Genomic DNA, 22,536 nt, shown 5'->3' with positions numbered 1-22,536 from the left:
GGACCACTCTTGTGTTTGCACAGCCCTCTTTTATACCTGAGGGGTAACCCCCCATTCATTTTCGGATTCTTTGTGGCCTAATCTAATTGTATAGTTGGTGGTTACAAATTTTCAGACGGAGAATTAAAATTTGTTACCCTGGAAAGTTTTTGTGTATGTGACTGGTCACCCACCATGCCTGAGGAACGGCGGAAAGTGAAAACACTGACTTTCTAGAACTCGTGATATATGGATTAGTGCATAGTCCATAAATTTTGACTGGGATCAGGGTAAGACAGCCCCCCCTCCACGGCCGGAAACTGACTGTGGTTCGATCCAAACATAGGGCTTGGGGGAGGGTTGCCCTGTAATGTAACATGGATTGATGGAAGCAGCGCCCCGAAAGATCCGGTCCTATCGCTATCCGGAGAGGCAGGGAAGTAAAATGAATGTGTTACAGACAATAAGTTAGCTTGCAGATCCCACATCTGTCCATCTGTCAAAAATGGTAGATGTTTGTGTTTTTGTTGTTTTTCGGTTGCCTTTTCTAAGATTTCTAGATGCTTTTAATGTAAGCCTATGAAAAAATTTCGATTCTCCTATTATTCCCTTCTTATTCTTTCATAAAATTTCGATTTATGAGCTTATTTATCTCACGAATAAGGCTTACCTTTTAATAATCCATGCCTTATTATTCCACGAAACCATTTTATGAAGTTTCAAAAGCTCGGAAGAGATCGAAATGATTTAGATATATAAATTTGGAGCCTTAACATTCCTAACTACATAGGAATTGGCCTCGTCTATAGCCACAAAAGCATAAATTTCATTGTCACCGCACGCGTGGTGCCTTATTTTAATTTATTTAAACACTAAAACACAGCCTTAATTGTTTACGTAAGGCAAATTAAAAATCTATTAAGAGCGTCGGAAGGAAAAAAAGGCATACTTTCCTTTTTTTTTCTGTAGGCTCTATATAATGAAATAGCAATTGTAGAGGGTTGTATCACGGTTACGGCGCTATATATCTACCAAAGTGAGCCATAACATCAACCATCCGGCATCAGGTTGAAGCAGCAAAGCGATGCGTAAATCACGTGACCCTTTGTTTCGAATTATTACTGCCTCGTTACGATCGACATTTACTACGAGGAGCAGTAAATAAACGTCTCGGATATTAAAAGGGAGGGCAACAGAAGATTAATATAGGTGTCGGCTCGTAAAATAATTATAGATATAGAAATGCAAATGATCCGTCATTGTGTAAAGGATTAGATATGGGAACTATCTTGTCCCCTTGTAACCAGGAGGTAGAGTAGACCCACCCCCCTCCAGCATCCAGTCAATGGCGGCAGGATACAGGCAGGACGTAAGCTGCTGTTCGGTGAGCGGCTCTCCTATTGGTGGGTTTGTTCATGCCTAAGGAGAGGCCGACCCTACAGCCATGACCAAATTTAATCCAGCACAGTGTAGTGAGGTAAAAAATACAAATTCAAAACCCGATGTGGAGAGTAGTACCGCGGTGGGGTGTTAGTTACAGTAGATGATGAACACGTATTTTGAACAGAGTGGTGGATTCTACAACGGACAAACTACAACAGAGCAATCGTATCGTTATCCACAGAGTTTACTTGTCCAACCTTATCCACCAGCGACTGGTGCAAGGTCGGCTCACGATACCACTTACGGTGAAGCTGGTGCAACAGCAGCAGCGGCAGCAGCAACATCTTGCAAACTATACACGGGTGGAGGGGATACCGGTGCGGTCTTTAAGCCCGAGTGCCTGGTTAAAGATCAGAATGGCTATCAGCAAGCGGTGAAAGAAATGGCCGCCTGGTCAGGAGTCAGGACCGCTAGCCTGAGCGATCCACTACGTACGACTTATGGAAGTGAAGCTACAGCTGCTCGAGTGTCTGAATCGTGGAACCAGTGCTGTCAGTCGAGTCCAGCAGTGGCTCAAGTACCCACCAACGCATTCTATCCCTGGATGGCTATCGCAGGTTGGTGGACCCTTTAACTTTAAAAATGCATCTTATTGTATAGAGGGGGGAGCTTGGCTTCTACCCCTTGCTAGAGTGGGGGTGGTTCTCTCGTGACGGCCACAGAAACCGCGATTCTATTGTTATAAAACAGTCTCTGTTAACCGTTTTTGCTCTCCGATTTGGGAACGGATCATTTGCTTTGGGGAACGACCCCTATCTCATTAGAATGTGAATGACAGGTCGGGAGAAGTTTTAAGGTGTGTCTATCGGGCGACAAACCGCGTCACAAAAGGCCCACAGTTTCTATTAGCCTGTAGGAAGTGCAGCGGTTTAAACAGAGAAAAAAGTCTCCACTTCCTTCATAATTCTTATCAAATCTGGCAATAAATCTTTTACTTTTACTTTCGGATAATCAAATTTTTTAATCCCTCTTCCACTCTTCAAACGCAGATTCTTCAATTTCAATACATTTCTATCCCAAAGTGAATAGGGCCCCTTATATGAATATATTATTATATTTTTAAAAAAATCTAAATCCGACTTACCTGAAGGCCTTAGAAGATTGCAAAGCCTTAAATTATAACTGAAGCCTTAAAGAAGTGAATATGTGCCAGGCTCTGAAAGTATTCTAAGTGCCTACAGGCTGGAAATTTTATACAAAATGATAAATTTCTGATATGAGTCGTTATTTTATCACGGGTGTATGTTTTAGAAGGGGGGTTTACGAACCATTTCTCTCTTGTATCTGCTGCGACCACCGTGATCGTGTCACAACTACACGCGCTTCTAGGACTTTACTGCCTACTAGGCCTTGCCTTTTATACATGATAATGATGACAACGGGCAATAAACCAAATGGTCCTCCTAGAGCCAAGATTATCTGCATCCATCCCTCTTATCTCCCGCTCGTGTTGGATGAAAACGAAGATGATTTATGATTTCTGCGTTTACCATTTATCATAAATCACTATCGGGTTGAAAAAGCAATTTTTTTAAGATATGCATCTAAAAAAACTGTTAGAAAAAAATATGGCCGAACTCCTTAAACAGGCTCTCTCGAATATACACTTGAGATTCGAGGTCTGAATGTTATCTCTAGTATTTTGAGGCTCGCTTCGGGTTATAGATCTCTTACCAAGAGTTGCATCGATATAGGTTACGTTCTCTCAGAATTTCAAGCCTTTAAGGCTCTTTAAAGTTAAATTTAAGGCTCACAATACGCTTCACTTTTAGGAGAACGTTAAGAATGTTTAAAGCGTGTGGTTTTATTTATTTACGCATTTTAAACATGTTTAAGATATAAGCTGAAAGGCTCTATTCGTTAAAGTGTTTTAAGGCTCTTCTACTGTTTTTTAATGAGTCGTAACAATTTAGTAACTTGAATGAGTCACTAAATTACCTCTTGTAAAAAAAATTATAGGGAAGAAGAAGATAACGCATCTCTCTTACTCGCTCTCCCTGAGCCTTATCTAATTTCAAACACTATTTTTGGTAGATTGATTCAGGTTTCTCTTGTAACAAAGTAGTTCTATAAAGATGGATAATGATACCAAGTTAATTATAGAGTTGGATAACGATATCTGAGCCTTATCAGTGTCTCGATCAGGCAAATTTATTCTTCTCCTACACGCTCAGGTGATTTACAGTGATAGTAATTGGTCTTGATCTATACAATTTGCTCAGAGGTTGGCTTAGCCTGTAGGCATTTCGTTGTAAAAACTTTACTTATTTCTATATAAATTTATAACTATAAGATTATTTTATATGCTACACAGGCTCTTTACTCTGTAGACGTTATATTTAGTATTAGGCAATACAGCCTGAAGGTACGGTTTTGTTTAATTGATCGTTTACACCTTTGCTATGGTTAAAAGTCTTCAATTCCACTAGTTTACAGGCCCAAATAAAGTTAAAATTAGGTCATATGACTATAAATTTTATGTATAAATGTTAATATAGTAGTTTATGAAAAATTATAAACAGTTTTGTCTTGTTAACCTTTCCTTATTTTGAGATTTATTCAATATATGTCAATGCCGCTTACTTTATCTATGATCGTTTTTCTTGAATAAAAGAGTAAAAGACATACATTTTTACAAGAAATTAAAAAAAATATGTAAACTTTTATTAAATAAACTTCACTGTAAACATGTTTCACGCGTAACTACTAAATTAGAATTAATTTTAATTGATTATTACAACTGCTACATGGGCAAAAGTAATTTAACAGGTTTAAGCTGTTTATCTCACTAACTAATTAGTTAATTTTATTTATTCTAAGAAACCTTAAGGAGCATTGAGACTTCTTTAAGAAACTGAAGAAAGTTTAGTTGCATCTTTAATACAATCTTATTTATCGCTCCATTTTAATTGTGTACACGCGACATAAAATAATGCGGACGCGTTAAAATGACTTAAACTACGTACCGGTTTTACGTAATTACGTCTAGACATAGTTGACAAGTAAGGAAACAATAAAACATTGTAAATTTTTAATAGAATATATGTTAAAAGCTTAAAATTTTTGTGCGTAAATCAAATAAAAGTATTGTTTGCTTTAGGTTGAAGAACAAACAAGATGCAGCTTACTAATGCCATTATGAAAGTATTATTTACATAAGTGTAAGGCATTTGACAAAACTAATAAACATGGCGACCTTCTGTCGATCTTTTAAACATTATGTATGCCATAATATATAATATTTTCAACTTCTTATTGCTGAAGAACACGGGAGGTTGACATCGAGAACACTTAAACAATTGATAAATGGTTCCTAAATCTGTTACAACTATCGATAGTTACGACCTCATATATGCTTATTTTGATTACCACTTTGCTCTTAAAGTTTACAGGCTCTTTAATTCCCCCACCCACCCCCTCAATATACACCCCTGAAAGGTCGCTCTACGCGTGCTAATATAGTAATAATCTTGTTAAGTACACCAGTGTTTCTGATGCGATGTGTTCAAGAGAAAAAACTGTCTTGATTGCTTTATAGTAACAATTGTATCGATTGTCACACTTAAAATTATTTCTGGTGTAAGATTTAGTGTAGTGTTCCTAATCAATTGTAAAATTGTGTTAGTAATGTTTAGTGTTTTTGATGCTTTGGTGACACCCTTTCGTGGTGTAGGACAAAGTGTAGGCGATGTCATAATTTATACTCAGTTCGGTCTCGTATGCTACTGCAGTAACAATTTTGTTGTACAACAGTACATTCGAGTGTTAGTGTGCTGCCATTTATACAAGAAACTCGTGTTTGCTGCTCGAATAAGTAGTAATGGTAAGTTATGTTACGATACTTGACAGGAAACAGAAGCAGTGATACTATAGTAATAATTCTGAAGGTGATGTGCTTCTACAGTAATAACTACTGCCTGCAAGAAATTTTCTATTATTCTTTCCTATAGTTCTGTCATGATTTTAGCCCCTTATTACTATGGCAGCAGCTTACTTCTATAGTAGTAAATTAAAAAATTTTGTTTGACACAATCTTGTGTATAAGATTTATGTCCCTGTAGTAATTTGGAATGAGAGGGTTGTACTACTATAGTAACAATTCTACTACACGGCTCGAGTGTCTGGTAGCTTCTATCTTTGTAAACTTAAGTATGAAACCCTTCTTGTTTCTACAGTAGTAATTTTGGGTATTTAAAGTATAGGCCTGTATTCGTCTTCTGGGGGATGAAAGAGTAGTTAGTTATGCTACTACAGTTGCTAATTCTATAGTAATAAAGTATAAAGTATATATCTGGAAGGAATAGATAGGTAAGTGAAAATATAACAATAAATTACACACGCATATGAGGTGTTTGAAGTCGTATCAGGTAGTAAAGTGAGTGCTTCTATAGTAATAATTTCTAGCACGAGCTTGTTTGACAGATTTGGATCTTTGGGGGGGGAGCTAGCTTGCTTGTAAAATTAACATTCTTGCATTTGTTCCAGTCAGCGAAAGTGTATCTTTGTTTAAATTTGCTGCTATAGTAACAATTTTCTTAGTAGTGAGGTTGATAACCTCACTTGTTAGAATAGTATTTAAATCTAGAGAATATGAGGTTTTGAGCTGTGAGGTTATCTACATAGTGGTGCTACTATAGTAATAAATTTGACAGGGAGTATCAGATAGCTCGATTTGTAGATAATAAAAGGAGGGTAAAATCAATTTTGCAGCAGTAGAAGCACAGAATACACATGTTATAACGAATGTAAAGTGTGTTTTGTGCTGCTAGAGTAATAATTTTATTAAGGTGAATACTTGGCAAGTTCGAGAAAGTAGGTTTTTATGTGATGAAAAGCAAAAATTTTGTTCGTTTTCTTGTGTAAAATTATCAAAGTAATGCTATTACAGTAATAAATTTGGAAGTAATGATAATTGATAGCTATCAGGCACTGCTAAGTACAATGAGAGAGCAAAATTCGTATTATAAACAGAGGTTTGAGTTTAGCTTTGTTCCTAACGTGTGTGTAAACTGTGCTACTACAGTAACAATCTTATTCACTATAAACATAATTTAGAAGGGTGAAAGCTAAGAAAGAGGCGAAAGATTCTGCTCTTATAGTAGCAATCTGGTGTTATTTCGGCATTGTGCTACTGTAGTAACAATTGAGGCACGATATTGATGCATTTTTACAGAAAAACATTCAAAAAACTTAATTTGTAAGGCATAATATAATGCAGAATGTCACTTCTTCTAGAGCCTTTCAAGGCTCTAGAAGAGAAAGGCTCTAGAAGAAGTGACATTCTGCATTATATTAACGCCATTATATTATATGTTTTTGCTGGGATTTTTAGAGGGAATGGCAAATTTTAATGCCTTAAACGTATTTAAATTCACGTGCACTTAACTAGCACGAACAATATGGAATTTTTTTTGTGAATAAATTTAGGTTATGCCCCAGCTACAGGCATCTTTTTTTAGCTTAATGTTTCCTATCCTAATTAAACTTAACTAGAACAGCACGTGAGCCTTTTTGGCAAAAATTAACCCACTTACAACATGATATCATACTTAAAAGGCTCATAAAATAGATAAAGGCTGCGTAAATTTTGGCATTGAAGGAAAACACTTCTAAATCAGGCTCCTTTGGCCTGATTTCTTTAGAAAATTTAAAATTTTTAATTAATAAGGCATTTAACACCTTCAAGTGATGTAAATATTACAAAAAGCTCTATTAGCCTTCTATAAAATGTCTACCACCGTTATAAGCGGTTTGAATAAGGCTCTATAAGCCTTTTCTAAGCGTAGGTGATGGCATTTTACAGGTTTCACTAGGAGTTATTACTTATCATAAAGGTAATTCATTTAAATAAGGCCTGTAAGAAAATTTAGAAGTTTTATTAAAAGCTTTATCTGTTTGGAACTCACATTGCCTGAACTGGCTAAATTATACAGAATTGTGGAGGTTTTAACGAAGGCTCTAAAAGTAGTACAAGCCTTTCTGAATGTTTTCAATAAAAGAAATTTCGAATTATTTGTACATTCAACTGGAATAAGGCTCTGCTAGCCTGCTACAGGCTTATGTAAGCGGAAGGAGATTATTAGAGGTTTCCCCCCCCTACTAAAGCGTGTTACTTAAGATATAAGAGGTAAATTCTAGATTTTAATCAGATTTTTTCCTTGCATTTTAGCCTTTATGGTATTTTAAAAGACTTCCCTTCTTTATGGCGTATTTCCGGTGGCCAGGCGCAACTTTACTACCCTCTCTCTACCTCCAACGTCATCTATCAACTCCCACGTCCTTTACTGCTTCGAGTCTCTTCACTCTCAAGGACGTTATCTCGCAACTTTTAAAGCCTCCCCCCGTTTCGATTTCATAACAACGAAAAAGACAAAATGCCACACTAACTTACAAGCCTCTTACATCTAAAAATCCCTAAAATCAAGGGATTTTTTTTTACATCCCCCTCTCTTAGACTCACTCCACACTACTTTGCTCAACCCCAAGTACTTTGTTGCTGCAGTAGCATTGTTTAAAATGCAACGTCTTGTACTTTAGTTAAGGTTTTTTAATTCATAAAAAGTAGCCTTAACCTGCAGGCATTTCACGAGATTTTTTGAAGGATGTAGAGAATTTCTACAGGGAAATATTGATACGTAATAGATGACTTATGAGGTTTTTTTTTAAAGAAAAATACAAGGAAAAATGATGTGTAAATGTGTCTCGTAGGTGTTTTTGAGTGTTGCCTTAATTGTTTTCACGAAATTGGGTTTTTTGGAACCAAAATTAAGTTTATTTTAATTAAATTTTGTGGTTTTGGAACCGAATTTCTACTAAATTTTAAAGCTAAAACTTAGTAGAAATTGAGCCTTAAAATTGTGGGGGGTTTTTTTTCTAGAATTTCAGGCGAGGAATTTGAATTTTTTGAAGATGTCTTCTACTTCTTGAGACTGCTTTAAAACTTGATTTAACCAGATTTTAACGCGACTCGAGAGCAATTTTTAGTTTATCCAAGTTCTAAAAACTGCTTCTGTCTCTAAGGAAACTATTTTTAGATTGTTTTTAAGGATGAGAATTACCAAAAAAATTCTCAAAAAGCCAAATATTACAGTAATTTAACCTTAAATTTTAACGACTCGCTCGGGTTTAAGGTTCAAACTTGTCGAATTTATTCAAAAAATAATCTAAATTTCAGACCTTTTATCGCATTTACGGTTTTAAAAATAGATATTTTTAGATGTTTTTAGGGTAATTTTACATGAGATAAATGAAGTTAAAGTATAGCCTCAAGTGAATTATCTCCTTTTCTACTGATTTCCATTGTTCCCCATGAAAAATTTCAAATTATTTAGACTTAAAAGTACATTTTTACAATGTTTTCATGTGTGTTTTTAATTGAGTTTTATGTACTTTTAAGAAGTCATAACTTGATATCGTATCGAAAAGGCTCATAAGATGGATAAAGGCTACGTAAATAAGGCTATTTTGGTATTATTAGAAAGAAAGCATTTCTAAATCAGGCTCTGATTTCGATTGAAGATTTGAAATTCTTAATAAGGCTTTTTAACACCCTTAAGAAGTTTAAAAAGGCTATACTAGCCTGCTATAAAATCTAGTTTCTTCCTATTGAATTATATTATGTTTAGACTTCTAAAAAGTAGATTATTTTAGATGTTTTCGGGTGTATTTTTTATGTTCTGAATGAGCTAAAGGCAGCTTTATGTGTGTAAAACGTCACACAATTAGTTGCTTTCTATTGACTTCTCTTGTCAATTTTACATTATTTATCGTAATTTGTATGTATAAAAATACAATTTTTAGATGATTTTGGGTATTTTTTTTTGTTTAAGATAAGCTAAATGTAGTTTTATGTGTGTAAGACGTCACACAATTAATTTCTTCCATACCTTCCCAGAGCAGTGGGAAGGAAGAAATTTTGCTTTATATCGCTTTTAATCTTTTTATAAATCTAAAAAAAACCCAAATTTTCTATAAAATTTCCAAGCATTTCGGTTATATTTTATATTATATTCTATCTTGCTTCTCCAGGAATCACGCTTCGATCGAATATCGGCTCTTTTTCCAAGAAGTGGTCATTGACCTGACATATTCGTTGACTTTTTTGGAATTATAGGACTTATATTCTTCTCGGATTTTTATATAATTCGATTTTTTAGGAATTGCGCTTGTGATTTACTTAAAATCATTCTTTATAACTAATTACATGTTGTTTATTCATGGATAAATCAAACCACTCTTTTACGGGTGATTATTAGAGAAATTAGAAGCTATGAGGCCTAGATATTGGTTCATATTAAAGCCTACAGGCCTTCTTTACTTGCTACATTCACTTGTTGTTACGTGGGCCCTAATTTATAGTGTATATGTCCTGTATAAGTTGAGCTGAATGACGTAAGATATTGTATGATATAAGCATAATTTGAAGCTTAAGATGGGTCTTACAAGTAGTTCAAGGGCCTATAGAACTGTAGGCTCTTGTATTAAGTCGCTTTAAACTAAAGGCCTACGCTTAGTTTCATCTGAAAAAGTACTTTTGGGCATTTTTTAGCTCTAAATCAAGTAATTTTTTAGATTTTGCGGTTTATAAGTGGTCCTGATTCTAAATTTTTTAAATAATTTGGTTAAGTTTAATTAATAAATTGCATAATTAGGCTTGAAGGATGTAAATCTTATTAGAATTTGAACCTAGTTAAGAGCTTACATTTAATTTTGTGCTTTAGAGTATAACTTACTTAGGCCCTTGAGAGCTTCTTAAGCCATTTTTGGGCCTAGATTTAACGATTTTAACAATTTTATACTTTTATAAAGGCATAAAAATGCTTCGAATATCTAAAAACACCCTTCCTGACGACAGATTTTAAAGATAAAACTAAGAAAAATCACATTATCCAACACTCGAAGGCCTTAAAACTCAAAGAAATACTCTCATTCTAAGTAACCAGCGCCTTAAACTATGAGATTTTAGACACGTAAAAGTACAAAATTAACCCCCAAAATTCCAAAAAAAACTCTATATTTTCTATAATTAAATTAATGTAATAGATAAAAGATAATTCCCACCTCCATTTGATATCAGTAAGTATCCTTAAAATGATAAAAAAGAACAATATGGCGGATGTCACATAGTAAGTGATTCTGTAGAAAAAATGGCGTGGGGAGGTGGTCCAAACTGTCATGGCGTCGTCTGACGTCATTTTTGGTCCATACACCTTTCACCTTGACCTCCCAATGGAAGAAGAAGGTGGACCATATCTTAAAACAAAGGCGTGGTTAAGGGCATCTTCCTAACTTTCAACATCTCCCTCTTTCTTCAAGCCTGTCTCACTCCAAAAAAAAGAAACTCCTACCCTAAACTATATATAACCTACTTAAATAGGAGGTAAGTTGATCTAATTTAAGGATATTTTCCTAAATATTTTAGAATTTTATCATGTATTAGGGGTTGAAAACTGTGGTGTAGCTTATGGGTTTTCATATGGAAGCTTCAGCCTTAAGGCTTTTCTTCTATAAAAACAAGGCTCATCTGTAAAAGAAAACATGAATTAGTATTTTGAATCATTAATTTTCTAGATTATACATCATGTAAATTAGACTCTAAGCTGTAAAAAATCAATTTTTAGAGTGTTAGATTTAGGTGTAAACTATATTAAACAGAAGCATCCCTCTTTGATAAAACCGTTTTTAAGGTTAATTTATGCAGTTTTATGACTGTATAATATACTAATACAGTCGAAGATTGTAAATTAACTGATATAAAGTCAGATTTTAGGGTGTAAATTTAAGTGTACACCTCTTAGATAAAGCAATTTTAAATCTTATGTAAACAAACGTTAAAGAGGAAACTTTTTCAATAAGAAACCTCCAAATTTTAATCATAATTAACCTTGTTTTATTCTCCTTAAAAGAACAGCTCCTTAAAAGTTTACAAATGAATTCTCCATAATCAGAGGTTTCTTACTAATTTAGAGGATTTTTATACTTACCTTTAGTGTAATTCTGAATGATTATACTAAAATTATAATCCTGAATGATTTTTAGAACAATATCCAAGGAATATTTTATTGTCCTTATATTTATTTCTGTAGATATTTTGCACTTATTTTAGGGTAATTTTTACATCCCTAATGCTTTCTAAAATCTATTATTAAGAGATTTTTACTGTTATTTTTAGGGATTTTATAACATTTACAGACATTATTAGGGAATTTACATAATTATCTTAGAGGTGTTCATACTGAGTAGAAGCATAAAAACCTCTAATTTAAACGTTGTTATATGCATAGTTTTGTATAGTTATTTTTGGAGAATTTTTTGTATATTATAAAAGACTTTTATACTAATTTCCTGGTTATTTTATCTATCGAAAATGAGTTAGGTTAGTTACGATTTTTTTTTCTAAATATATTATGATATTTTTATATCTATTTTCAGGGAGTTTAACTCATTATTGAAGGTCTTTTAATGACTTTTAGGGATTTTGTATTATCTAAAGATTTTTATACATACTTTCACGGAATTTTGCTCTTAATTTAAGAACTTTTTACTCTTACATTTAGGGATTTTTGCTCTTACATTTTAGGAACTTTTTACTCTTACATTTAGGGATTTTTGCTCTTACATTTTAGGATTTTTGCTCTTATTTTAAGGACTTTTTACTCTTTCATTTAGGGATTTTTGCTCTTACATTTTAGGATTTTTACTCTTATTTTAAGGACTTTTTACTCTTTCATTTAGGGATTTTTGCTCTTACATTTTAGGATTTTTACTCTTATTTTAAGGAATTTGTACCCTTCTTATATCAGTGATTTTTTTCTGTTATTTTAAGGATATTTGTTCTCATTTAAAAAATTTTTTACTCTTATATTCAAGCATTTTTCCCTATTTTCTAGAAAATTTTGCTTTCGTTTTCAAAGATTTTTGCTTATTTTCAGGGTGGTTTTGCTCTCACTTTTAGAGGTTTTATACTCTCAACAGACATTTACTAGAAAATATTATTAGGGAATGCCAGTTTAATTTCTTACAAAACATATTCTGGCTAAATAATGTTAAGATGAAGTCCTTCCAGTTTAGCATCCAAAAAAAATCTGAAAATAAGAGAATAATTTTGTTAGAACAAAGCTGAAAATTTGAATAATTTATCGATATTTTAGCTCAACATACAGTCAAACCTCCGTACAACGACCACCGAGGGAGACAAAAAACAAAATGGCCGTTGTTTACAGGTCATTTTTTGTATGCATTTGTATGGCAAAGATGGCTTCCGTTTAACACAGTGTCCGTCATTTGGAGGTGGCGGTAATTAAAGTTTTGACTGTAGGCTATTTACATTCTTAAATTTAGAAATTGCAAAAAGAATTTTCTGTTTAAAATAAAATGAATTTACTGGGATAAAGGCCCCTTAAATTATTAGAAAATATTACACATCTCGTGTTTTCTATGATTCTTATCAATATTTGGCAATTATAATTGATTCGTATCTGTGTTTTTTTTAGAAACGTTTATCAATAAACAACTCATAATTGTAACTAGACCAGTTTTTTGGAGGAAATATAACAGGATAACTTGCATTCTTCTAACCTTACCCCCAAGCTACAACTCAGTTTCACTAGTAAAAATTAAGCTAAATTCCAAAAAAATCTCTTGGATTTTTCAGAGTTTTCAGATATTAACAGCTTCATTAAGCCTGTTACAGCCTTAAAGTGCCTGAAAATAGTTTCACATTGCATAATATAAATGATCGCAGCATCAATGAATGAGTAGCTCGTTGGTATGAAAATTGATAATTTATTAAAGTAATAGCCTTTGTTAATGTATTAGCTTATCTTTACAGCTGTAGCTACAACACTGTAAATGTAGCGCGTGCATTACGTTAATGCCTGTAGGCTATACGATAACATCACACATAGAAAATAGTTCAGTAGCTACATATGTTATCTACTCTGTCCAGTTTTAATTGATAATGACGTTGCGTGATTGTCGAGCCCGTCCTGTCTGTCTGCCTGTCGCAATTTTTACCTGTTTTCCGTAAAGAAACAGGGAAAGTATCTGCGAGACAGTTTTGCATTATGTGGAAGGAACGTACGGGTTTTCGAGGGGTGAAGTTTCATGACGTAAAAAACTCGCGAATTTTGGATAATCTTATGCACTTGAATGATAGTTTAACTCAAATTTATGTAAAAAAGTAAGGGATTTAAAGTACGCTCGTGTTTTATGCTCGTGTCTACCAACCTCCTTAAGAAGGACACTTTAGGAATGAGAAGTGTAAAGCACTAAAACCTCCTCAGCTTCAGAAAAGTCAGCACTAAAGATTTAGTTTTTAAGAGTATAAACATCATAGGCTCAGTTTTGTAGGTGTAAGCACTAAAAAATTTAAGAGCATTTGCATTAAAGGCTCAATTTTGACGGCATTAATTCCTGTATTCGACTTTAAACACGTCAGAACTAAAGGCTCAGCTTCAAGAATGTTAAGAAATGAGCTGCAAGAGTTCAAGCTCTAAAGGTTTATGTTCAAAGAGCAATAATTCCAAAAGGATAATTTCAAAAGCCAAAAGCAATAAAGGCTCAGCTTTACAGGCGTTAACCGAAGGCTCGCGTTCTTGAATATAAACGCAGAAGGCTAAAAATTGAGCTTTAAAGACTTAGTTTCAAGAAACATAATCAATAAAGGCTCAGACTAAAGAATGTTAAGACTGAAACTGAGCTTCAATAATTCGAGCTGTAAAGGTTTATATTCAAGAGCATTAATTCCAAAGGTATACTTTCTAGAACTAATAATAAATAAAGGCTCAGCTTTGCGAGTGATTGCATCCAAAGAACTGTTTTCATAAGAATAAGGCTTAAAGGCTCATCTTTATGAGAATTATCATCAAAGGCTCGGCTTCAAAAGTGTAATACTGAAATTGAGCATCAAGAATTCGAGCTCTAAATGACTAAGAGCCTTAATTCCAAAGGTTTAACTTGAAGAACCATAATCAATAAAGCGCTTTAAGAAAGGCTGAAAATTCTGACACGTCTACCAAAGTCTAACTTAACACAGAAACAGGCTCGATAACAATGTTCACAACACTTCAATCCATTCGTCAAGAGTTCATCCAATCTAACCTTAATGACTGTCTAAACGAGCCTCATAAAAATACTTATAAGTTTAGTTGTAAGCAGTAGATTTAATTACTCGACTGTTATAAGGATTGAACAATTAAGACAAAAGGAAATATTCAGTTTGACCTTCAAATGTCGTGATGCATTTATTTTTTAATTCACCATTGTCGTGTCTTTTGTTGCATTCACCGCATCATGGTAGTTCTTTTTTATCTTATTTTTCTATATATTTTATGTTGTGCTTACACGACATATCTGGTCAGAGGTCTTTGTAAATAGTTCAACAGCATATTAATGTCTAAGTAGACCTAAAATAATAATAGAAGGCTTTTTGTTTGTCTATAGTAGACCCCCTGTAATAAAAATATCAATAATGAACTAAACTATTTTAATTGATTCTTTATTTTTAGGTCTCTTCTCCCTCTTTATAAAGTACTCAAGTAAGTTCCTATTGTCTGTGTTGATGCTTATATTTTCCTTTGAATTGCATAATAATTCTTGTGTTTTTTTTTTTGGAAGTCTTTCAAGCAAGTTTCTGACTAAATTAGACTTTTTAGAGGATTCTTAGATTTTCTATAGGGAAAAAAATACCTTGGAGGATTCTAAATCATTAATTAGACTCAGGCACATACTCTAGATATTTGCTGAATTGGGAAAACATTTGTCTTTCGGGATTAACTTCGCTCTAAGACCTGCGAATGTAGCTTTGTAGACACTACTCCAATGAATTTTTAACCCTACTTAAACCCATTTACTCCGTTTCTAAGTTAGTTATGCTATTAAATTCAGGCTACATATTAGCCTGAATTTAAATATAGCCTGGTAAATAGGCTGGTGTACATTTAACAGTAAGAATAGCCACGTGTTTACTTGTTACATTAAAACTAGGCTCTCGTTTTATGTAGTAAAGGGATATATTAAGTAGGGCCTATTTACTATCCTAAAACTAGCCTCCCCTGTTGTAGCATTTTATAAATGGTGGCCTTTAATTAACCGGTACTACGTAACATGTAAATAAAGGCTCGTAACAACACTTGAATAAGGCCTGTTTATGCGTGATTATAATATACCTACCTAATGTATTATGTATAGTATAAAGATGCCTCCTTGATGTATGTATCATATATTAGGTTAGCATTATATATCAGGTAAGTAGGAGTGATTAAATGTAGGGCCTACTACGTTACGTACTGTACAGTGATAAGAAACTACCCAGTGTTAAAAACCCTATTAAAAATTCCTCTACGTCATAAAGCAAATTAAAGAAGTATCGACGGCGTTGAAAGGCTCAGAATTTTATAGTGAAGTGTATGATGTCATTCCGGTTTTCAAAATGGCGTAATAGGAGTAAAACGCCTAATAATTGATAAAGCTATCAAGTTGACAAAGCATATAGGCCATAAATTTATTTTAAGAGCACTTTAACAATTTTTAAAACATAAAAGGACGTGTAAGTGCAGTCGTTGGAGATGTATCGTATAAAGGGCCAAATAAGACTGTAGTAAACGATAAAATCTTTACGATCTGGCTGTGGCGAGAAGTTTACGACCATTTGACGATGGTGTAAACAGGAGGAACTTTACTTCTCCTGATATCTTAAGAATGTTGATCGCCCTGGACAGATACTACATACTTGTACCCAAATTGCTGCCCTTTTTTTTAATACTAAACCCTTCGTTCTTCCCCCTCCCCGTTTTTTTTTTTATTATCGATTTCTTTTTAAGGCTTTAAGGCTTCAACCTGGCTTTTATTTAATTCAATTTTGATAGCCTTCGTATGTAAAAAAGGCTAGGATGTGTTGATAGCCTGTTAAAAAGGTATGTTTCTACTTAGTTTTGTATAAAATTTAGTGCATTAGGCCCTTGTAATTTACCATTTATTTAAGGTTTAATTATAATCGTATTAATTACTTAGAAGTCCTCGATTATTTAGAGGTCTATCTTACGAATTATTCATTATTCAAAGGCTTATTATCTGAGTATTTATTCAGAGTTAATGCGTGCGAATTATGATATAGGGATTATTTATACTATAAGTTACCAATTATGCCCTACCTGTATTATAATTTGCATATATAAATTGATTAGAGGCCTACCTGAGTTATCCTCAGGTTACCTTACAATGTATTAATAATTAGGGTCCTATCTGAACTTTACTGAGGGGAGCCTCGCGTTAAGAGTCTATAGTTTAGGGCCTCATATTTTTATGATTATTTGATGGAGGGAAAGGGCCTATTCTTGTTTGGAGCCTCGAGTCTTAAGTTCTGCTCTGATTATACCTGATAAATATCGATTACTTAGGGGACTGGTTTAGTCGGAAGTACTTAGCGCTTGTTTATCTTATTCTTAAGGCCCTAGCGTGTCATTTATCAAGTAACTTTAAGGCCTAATCGAGAGCTAGATTTTAAAAGTTTGAAACTTGTTACCAATTAATTCTTTATTTTATAACTGAATTTATCTGACATACCCTTTTTCTATTTTTACTTTTTTTTCTTAAAGGGGCAAACGGTTTAAGAAGGAGAGGAAGGCAGACATACACCCGATATCAAACCCTGGAATTAGAAAAAGAGTTTCACACGAACCATTATCTGACACGGCGAAGAAGGATCGAAATGGCACATGCCCTGTGTCTGACAGAACGACAGATCAAGATCTGGTTCCAAAATAGGAGGATGAAGTTGAAAAAAGAGATCCAAGCCATCAAAGAACTGAATGAACAAGAGAGACAGTCCAAAGGATCTTCCCAAGGGAACCAGAATCAAGGATCGACAACTCCTGCACCTGTTACAGGACACAGTGACGTCGGCACTCCTGGTAAAACGTAAGACCATTATAAAAAAAAAACCACACCCATTTAAAAAAAATTACAATCCAGCTGCAAAAATATAAAAAACAACAAAAAAAACATAATAAAATTCCAAAAAATCACCACCATGTTTGGTCCATTCTTCAATATTTCTTATGTTTATGTTTATTTCATTCAAACTACACCCCTCTCCCTCACTCCCTCTCCCTCTCTTTAAGAATTTATATTATATTATTATATTATTTTATTGAGTTATACGTCATATTATATATATATATATATATATACATATATATATGTAAATGATAAGATCTCATGGATGTAATTTTTCTTTGATTTTATGGACATTTTCCGTATGTTTCGTGTNCATTTAGGGATTTTTGCTCTTACATTTTAGGAACTTTTTACTCTTACATTTAGGGATTTTTGCTCTTACATTTTAGGATTTTTGCTCTTATTTTAAGGACTTTTTACTCTTTCATTTAGGGATTTTTGCTCTTACATTTTAGGATTTTTACTCTTATTTTGTTGACTTTTTTGGAATTATAGGACTTATATTCTTCTCGGATTTTTATATAATTCGATTTTTTAGGAATTGCGCTTGTGATTTACTTAAAATCATTCTTTATAACTAATTACATGTTGTTTATTCATGGATAAATCAAACCACTCTTTTACGGGTGATTATTAGAGAAATTAGAAGCTATGAGGCCTAGATATTGGTTCATATTAAAGCCTACAGGCCTTCTTTACTTGCTACATTCACTTGTTGTTACGTGGGCCCTAATTTATAGTGTATATGTCCTGTATAAGTTGAGCTGAATGACGTAAGATATTGTATGATATAAGCATAATTTGAAGCTTAAGATGGGTCTTACAAGTAGTTCAAGGGCCTATAGAACTGTAGGCTCTTGTATTAAGTCGCTTTAAACTAAAGGCCTACGCTTAGTTTCATCTGAAAAAGTACTTTTGGGTCTTTTTTTAGCTCTAAATCCAATAATTTTTTAGATTTTGCGGTTTATAAGTGGTCCTGATTCTAAATTTTTTAAATAATTTGGTTAAATTTAATTAATAAATTGCATAATTAGGCTTGAAGGATGTAAATCTTCTTAGAATTTGAACCTAGTTAAGAGCTTACATTTAATTTTGTGCTTTAGAGTATAACTTACTTAGGCCCTTGAGAGCTTCTTAAGCCATTTTTGGGCCTAGATTTAACGATTTTAACAATTTTATACTTTTATAAAGGCATAAAAATGCTTCGAATATCTAAAAACACCCTTCCTGACGACAGATTTTAAAGATAAAACTAAGAAAAATCACATTATCCAACACTCGAAGGCCTTAAAACTCAAAGAAATACTCTCATTCTAAGTAACCAGCGCCTTAAACTATGAGATTTTAGACACGTAAAAGTACAAAATTAACCCCCAAAATTCCAAAAAAAACTCTATATTTTCTATAATTAAATTAATGTAATAGATAAAAGATAATTCCCACCTCCATTTGATATCAGTAAGTATCCTTAAAATGATAAAAAAGAACAACATGATGGCGGATGTCACATAGTAAGTGATTCTGTAGAAAAAATGGCGTGGGGAGGTGGTCCAAACTGTCATGGCGTCGTCTGACGTCATTTTTGGTCCATACACCTTTCACCTTGACCTCCCAATGGAAGAAGAAGGTGGACCATATCTTAAAACAAAGGCGTGGTTAAGGGCATCTTCCTAACTTTCAACATCTCCCTCTTTCTTCAAGCCTGTCTCACTCCAAAAAAAAGAAACTCCTACCCTAAACTATATATAACCTACTTAAATAGGAGGTAAGTTGATCTAATTTAAGGATATTTTCCTAAATATTTTAGAATTTTATCATGTATTAGGGGTTGAAAACTGTGGTGTAGCTTATGGGTTTTCATATGGAAGCTTCAGCCTTAAGGCTTTTCTTCTATAAAAACAAGGCTCATCTGTAAAAGAAAACATGAATTAGTATTTTGAATCATTAATTTTCTAGATTATACATCATGTAAATTAGACTCTAAGCTGTAAAAAATCAATTTTTAGAGTGTTAGATTTAGGTGTAAACTATATTAAACAGAAGCATCCCTCTTTGATAAAACCGTTTTTAAGGTTAATTTATGCAGTTTTATGACTGTATAATATACTAATACAGTCGAAGATTGTAAATTAACTGATATAAAGTCAGATTTTAGGGTGTAAATTTAAGTGTACACCTCTTAGATAAAGCAATTTTAAATCTTATGTAAACAAACGTTAAAGAGGAAACTTTTTCAATAAGAAACCTCCAAATTTTAATCATAATTAACCTTGTTTTATTCTCCTTAAAAGAACAGCTCCTTAAAAGTTTACAAATGAATTCTCCATAATCAGAGGTTTCTTACTAATTTAGAGGATTTTTATACTTACCTTTAGTGTAATTCTGAATGATTATACTAAAATTATAATCCTGAATGATTTTTAGAACAATATCCAAGGAATATTTTATTGTCCTTATATTTATTTCTGTAGATATTTTGCACTTATTTTAGGGTAATTTTTACATCCCTAATGCTTTCTAAAATCTATTATTAAGAGATTTTTACTGTTATTTTTAGGGATTTTATAACATTTACAGACATTATTAGGGAATTTACATAATTATCTTAGAGGTGTTCATACTGAGTAGAAGCATAAAAACCTCTAATTTAAACGTTGTTATATGCATAGTTTTGTATAGTTATTTTTGGAGAATTTTTTGTATATTATAAAAGACTTTTATACTAATTTCCTGGTTATTTTATCTATCGAAAATGAGTTAGGTTAGTTACGATTTTTTTTTCTAAATATATTATGATATTTTTATATCTATTTTCAGGGAGTTTAACTCATTATTGAAGGTCTTTTAATGACTTTTAGGGATTTTGTATTATCTAAAGATTTTTATACATACTTTCACGGAATTTTGCTCTTAATTTAAGAACTTTTTACTCTTACATTTAGGGATTTTTGCTCTTACATTTTAGGAACTTTTTACTCTTACATTTAGGGATTTTTGCTCTTACATTTTAGGATTTTTGCTCTTATTTTAAGGACTTTTTACTCTTTCATTTAGGGATTTTTGCTCTTACATTTTAGGATTTTTACTCTTATTTTAAGGAATTTGTACCCTTCTTATATCAGTGATTTTTTTCTGTTATTTTAAGGATATTTGTTCTCATTTAAAAAATTTTTTACTCTTATATTCAAGCATTTTTCCCTATTTTCTAGAAAATTTTGCTTTCGTTTTCAAAGATTTTTGCTTATTTTCAGGGTGGTTTTGCTCTCACTTTTAGAGGTTTTATACTCTCAACAGACATTTACTAGAAAATATTATTAGGGAATGCCAGTTTAATTTCTTACAAAACATATTCTGGCTAAATAATGTTAAGATGAAGTCCTTCCAGTTTAGCATCCAAAAAAAATCTGAAAATAAGAGAATAATTTTGTTAGAACAAAGCTGAAAATTTGAATAATTTATCGATATTTTAGCTCAACATACAGTCAAACCTCCGTACAACGACCACCGAGGGAGACAAAAAACAAAATGGCCGTTGTTTACAGGTCATTTTTTGTATGCATTTGTATGGCAAAGCTGGCTTCCGTTTAACACAGTGTCCGTCATTTGGAGGTGGCGGTAATTAAAGTTTTGACTGTAGGCTATTTACATTCTTAAATTTAGAAATTGCAAAAAGAATTTTCTGTTTAAAATAAAATGAATTTACTGGGATAAAGGCCCCTTAAATTATTAGAAAATATTACACATCTCGTGTTTTCTATGATTCTTATCAATATTTGGCAATTATAATTGATTCGTATCTGTGTTTTTTTTAGAAACGTTTATCAATAAACAACTCATAATTGTAACTAGACCAGTTTTTTGGAGGAAATATAACAGGATAACTTGCATTCTTCTAACCTTACCCCCAAGCTACAACTCAGTTTCACTAGTAAAAATTAAGCTAAATTCCAAAAAAATCTCTTGGATTTTTCAGAGTTTTCAGATATTAACAGCTTCATTAAGCCTGTTACAGCCTTAAAGTGCCTGAAAATAGTTTCACATTGCATAATATAAATGATCGCAGCATCAATGAATGAGTAGCTCGTTGGTATGAAAATTGATAATTTATTAAAGTAATAGCCTTTGTTAATGTATTAGCTTATCTTTACAGCTGTAGCTACAACACTGTAAATGTAGCGCGTGCATTACGTTAATGCCTGTAGGCTATACGATAACATCACACATAGAAAATAGTTCAGTAGCTACATATGTTATCTACTCTGTCCAGTTTTAATTGATAATGACGTTGCGTGATTGTCGAGCCCGTCCTGTCTGTCTGCCTGTCGCAATTTTTACCTGTTTTCCGTAAAGAAACAGGGAAAGTATCTGCGAGACAGTTTTGCATTATGTGGAAGGAACGTACGGGTTTTCGAGGGGTGAAGTTTCATGACGTAAAAAACTCGCGAATTTTGGATAATTTTATGCACTTGAATGATAGTTTAACTCAAATTTATGTAAAAAAGTAAGGGATTTAAAGTACGCTCGTGTTTTATGCTCGTGTCTACCAACCTCCTTAAGAAGGACACTTTAGGAATGAGAAGTGTAAAGCACTAAAACCTCCTCAGCTTCAGAAAAGTCAGCACTAAAGATTTAGTTTTTAAGAGTATAAACATCATAGGCTCAGTTTTGTAGGTGTAAGCACTAAAAAATTTAAGAGCATTTGCATTAAAGGCTCAATTTTGACGGCATTAATTCCTGTATTCGACTTTAAACACGTCAGAACTAAAGGCTCAGCTTCAAGAATGTTAAGAAATGAGCTGCAAGAGTTCAAGCTCTAAAGGTTTATGTTCAAAGAGCAATAATTCCAAAAGGATAATTTCAAAAGCCAAAAGCAATAAAGGCTCAGCTTTACAGGAGTTAACCGAAGGCTCGCGTTCTTGAATATAAACGCAGAAGGCTAAAAATTGAGCTTTAAAGACTTAGTTTCAAGAAACATAATCAATAAAGGCTCAGACTAAAGAATGTTAAGACTGAAACTGAGCTTCAATAATTCGAGCTGTAAAGGTTTATATTCAAGAGCATTAATTCCAAAGGTATACTTTCTAGAACTAATAATAAATATAGGCTCAGCTTTGCGAGTGATTGCATCCAAAGAACTGTTTTCATAAGAATAAGGCT

The 22,536-nt window shown here is 33.0% G+C and overlaps 1 protein-coding gene across 1 annotated transcript; it reads left to right on the top strand.

Moving 5' to 3' along the window:
* Positions 1-1,434: 1,434 nt before the first annotated feature.
* On the top strand, positions 1,435-17,659 carry LOC111629225 (homeotic protein ultrabithorax-like). Its single transcript, XM_023373102.1, has 2 exons — positions 1,435-1,979; positions 17,019-17,659. The coding sequence occupies exons 1-2, from the start codon at positions 1,523-1,525 to the stop codon at positions 17,342-17,344; spliced, it is 783 nt and encodes a 260-aa protein (XP_023228870.1). The 5' UTR covers positions 1,435-1,522; the 3' UTR covers positions 17,345-17,659.
* Positions 17,660-22,536: the final 4,877 nt, after the last annotated feature.

The sequence above is a fragment of the Centruroides sculpturatus genome, unplaced genomic scaffold (assembly GCF_000671375.1).
Source record: "Centruroides sculpturatus isolate CEXI.00-Female unplaced genomic scaffold, Cexi_2.0 scaffold663, whole genome shotgun sequence".
NCBI classification, from domain to species: Eukaryota; Metazoa; Arthropoda; class Arachnida; order Scorpiones; family Buthidae; genus Centruroides; species Centruroides sculpturatus.
This window is presented reverse-complemented; position numbering and strand designations above follow the sequence as displayed.

Coding starts and splice junctions, on each gene's coding strand:
- LOC111629225 (XM_023373102.1), top strand. CDS start 1,523: ATGATGAACACGTATTTTGAACAGAGTGGTGGATTCTACAACGGACAA. Junction 1,980..17,018: donor TCCCTGGATGGCTATCGCAG/GTTGGTGGACCC, acceptor TTTTTCTTAAAG/GGGCAAACGGTTTAAGAAGG.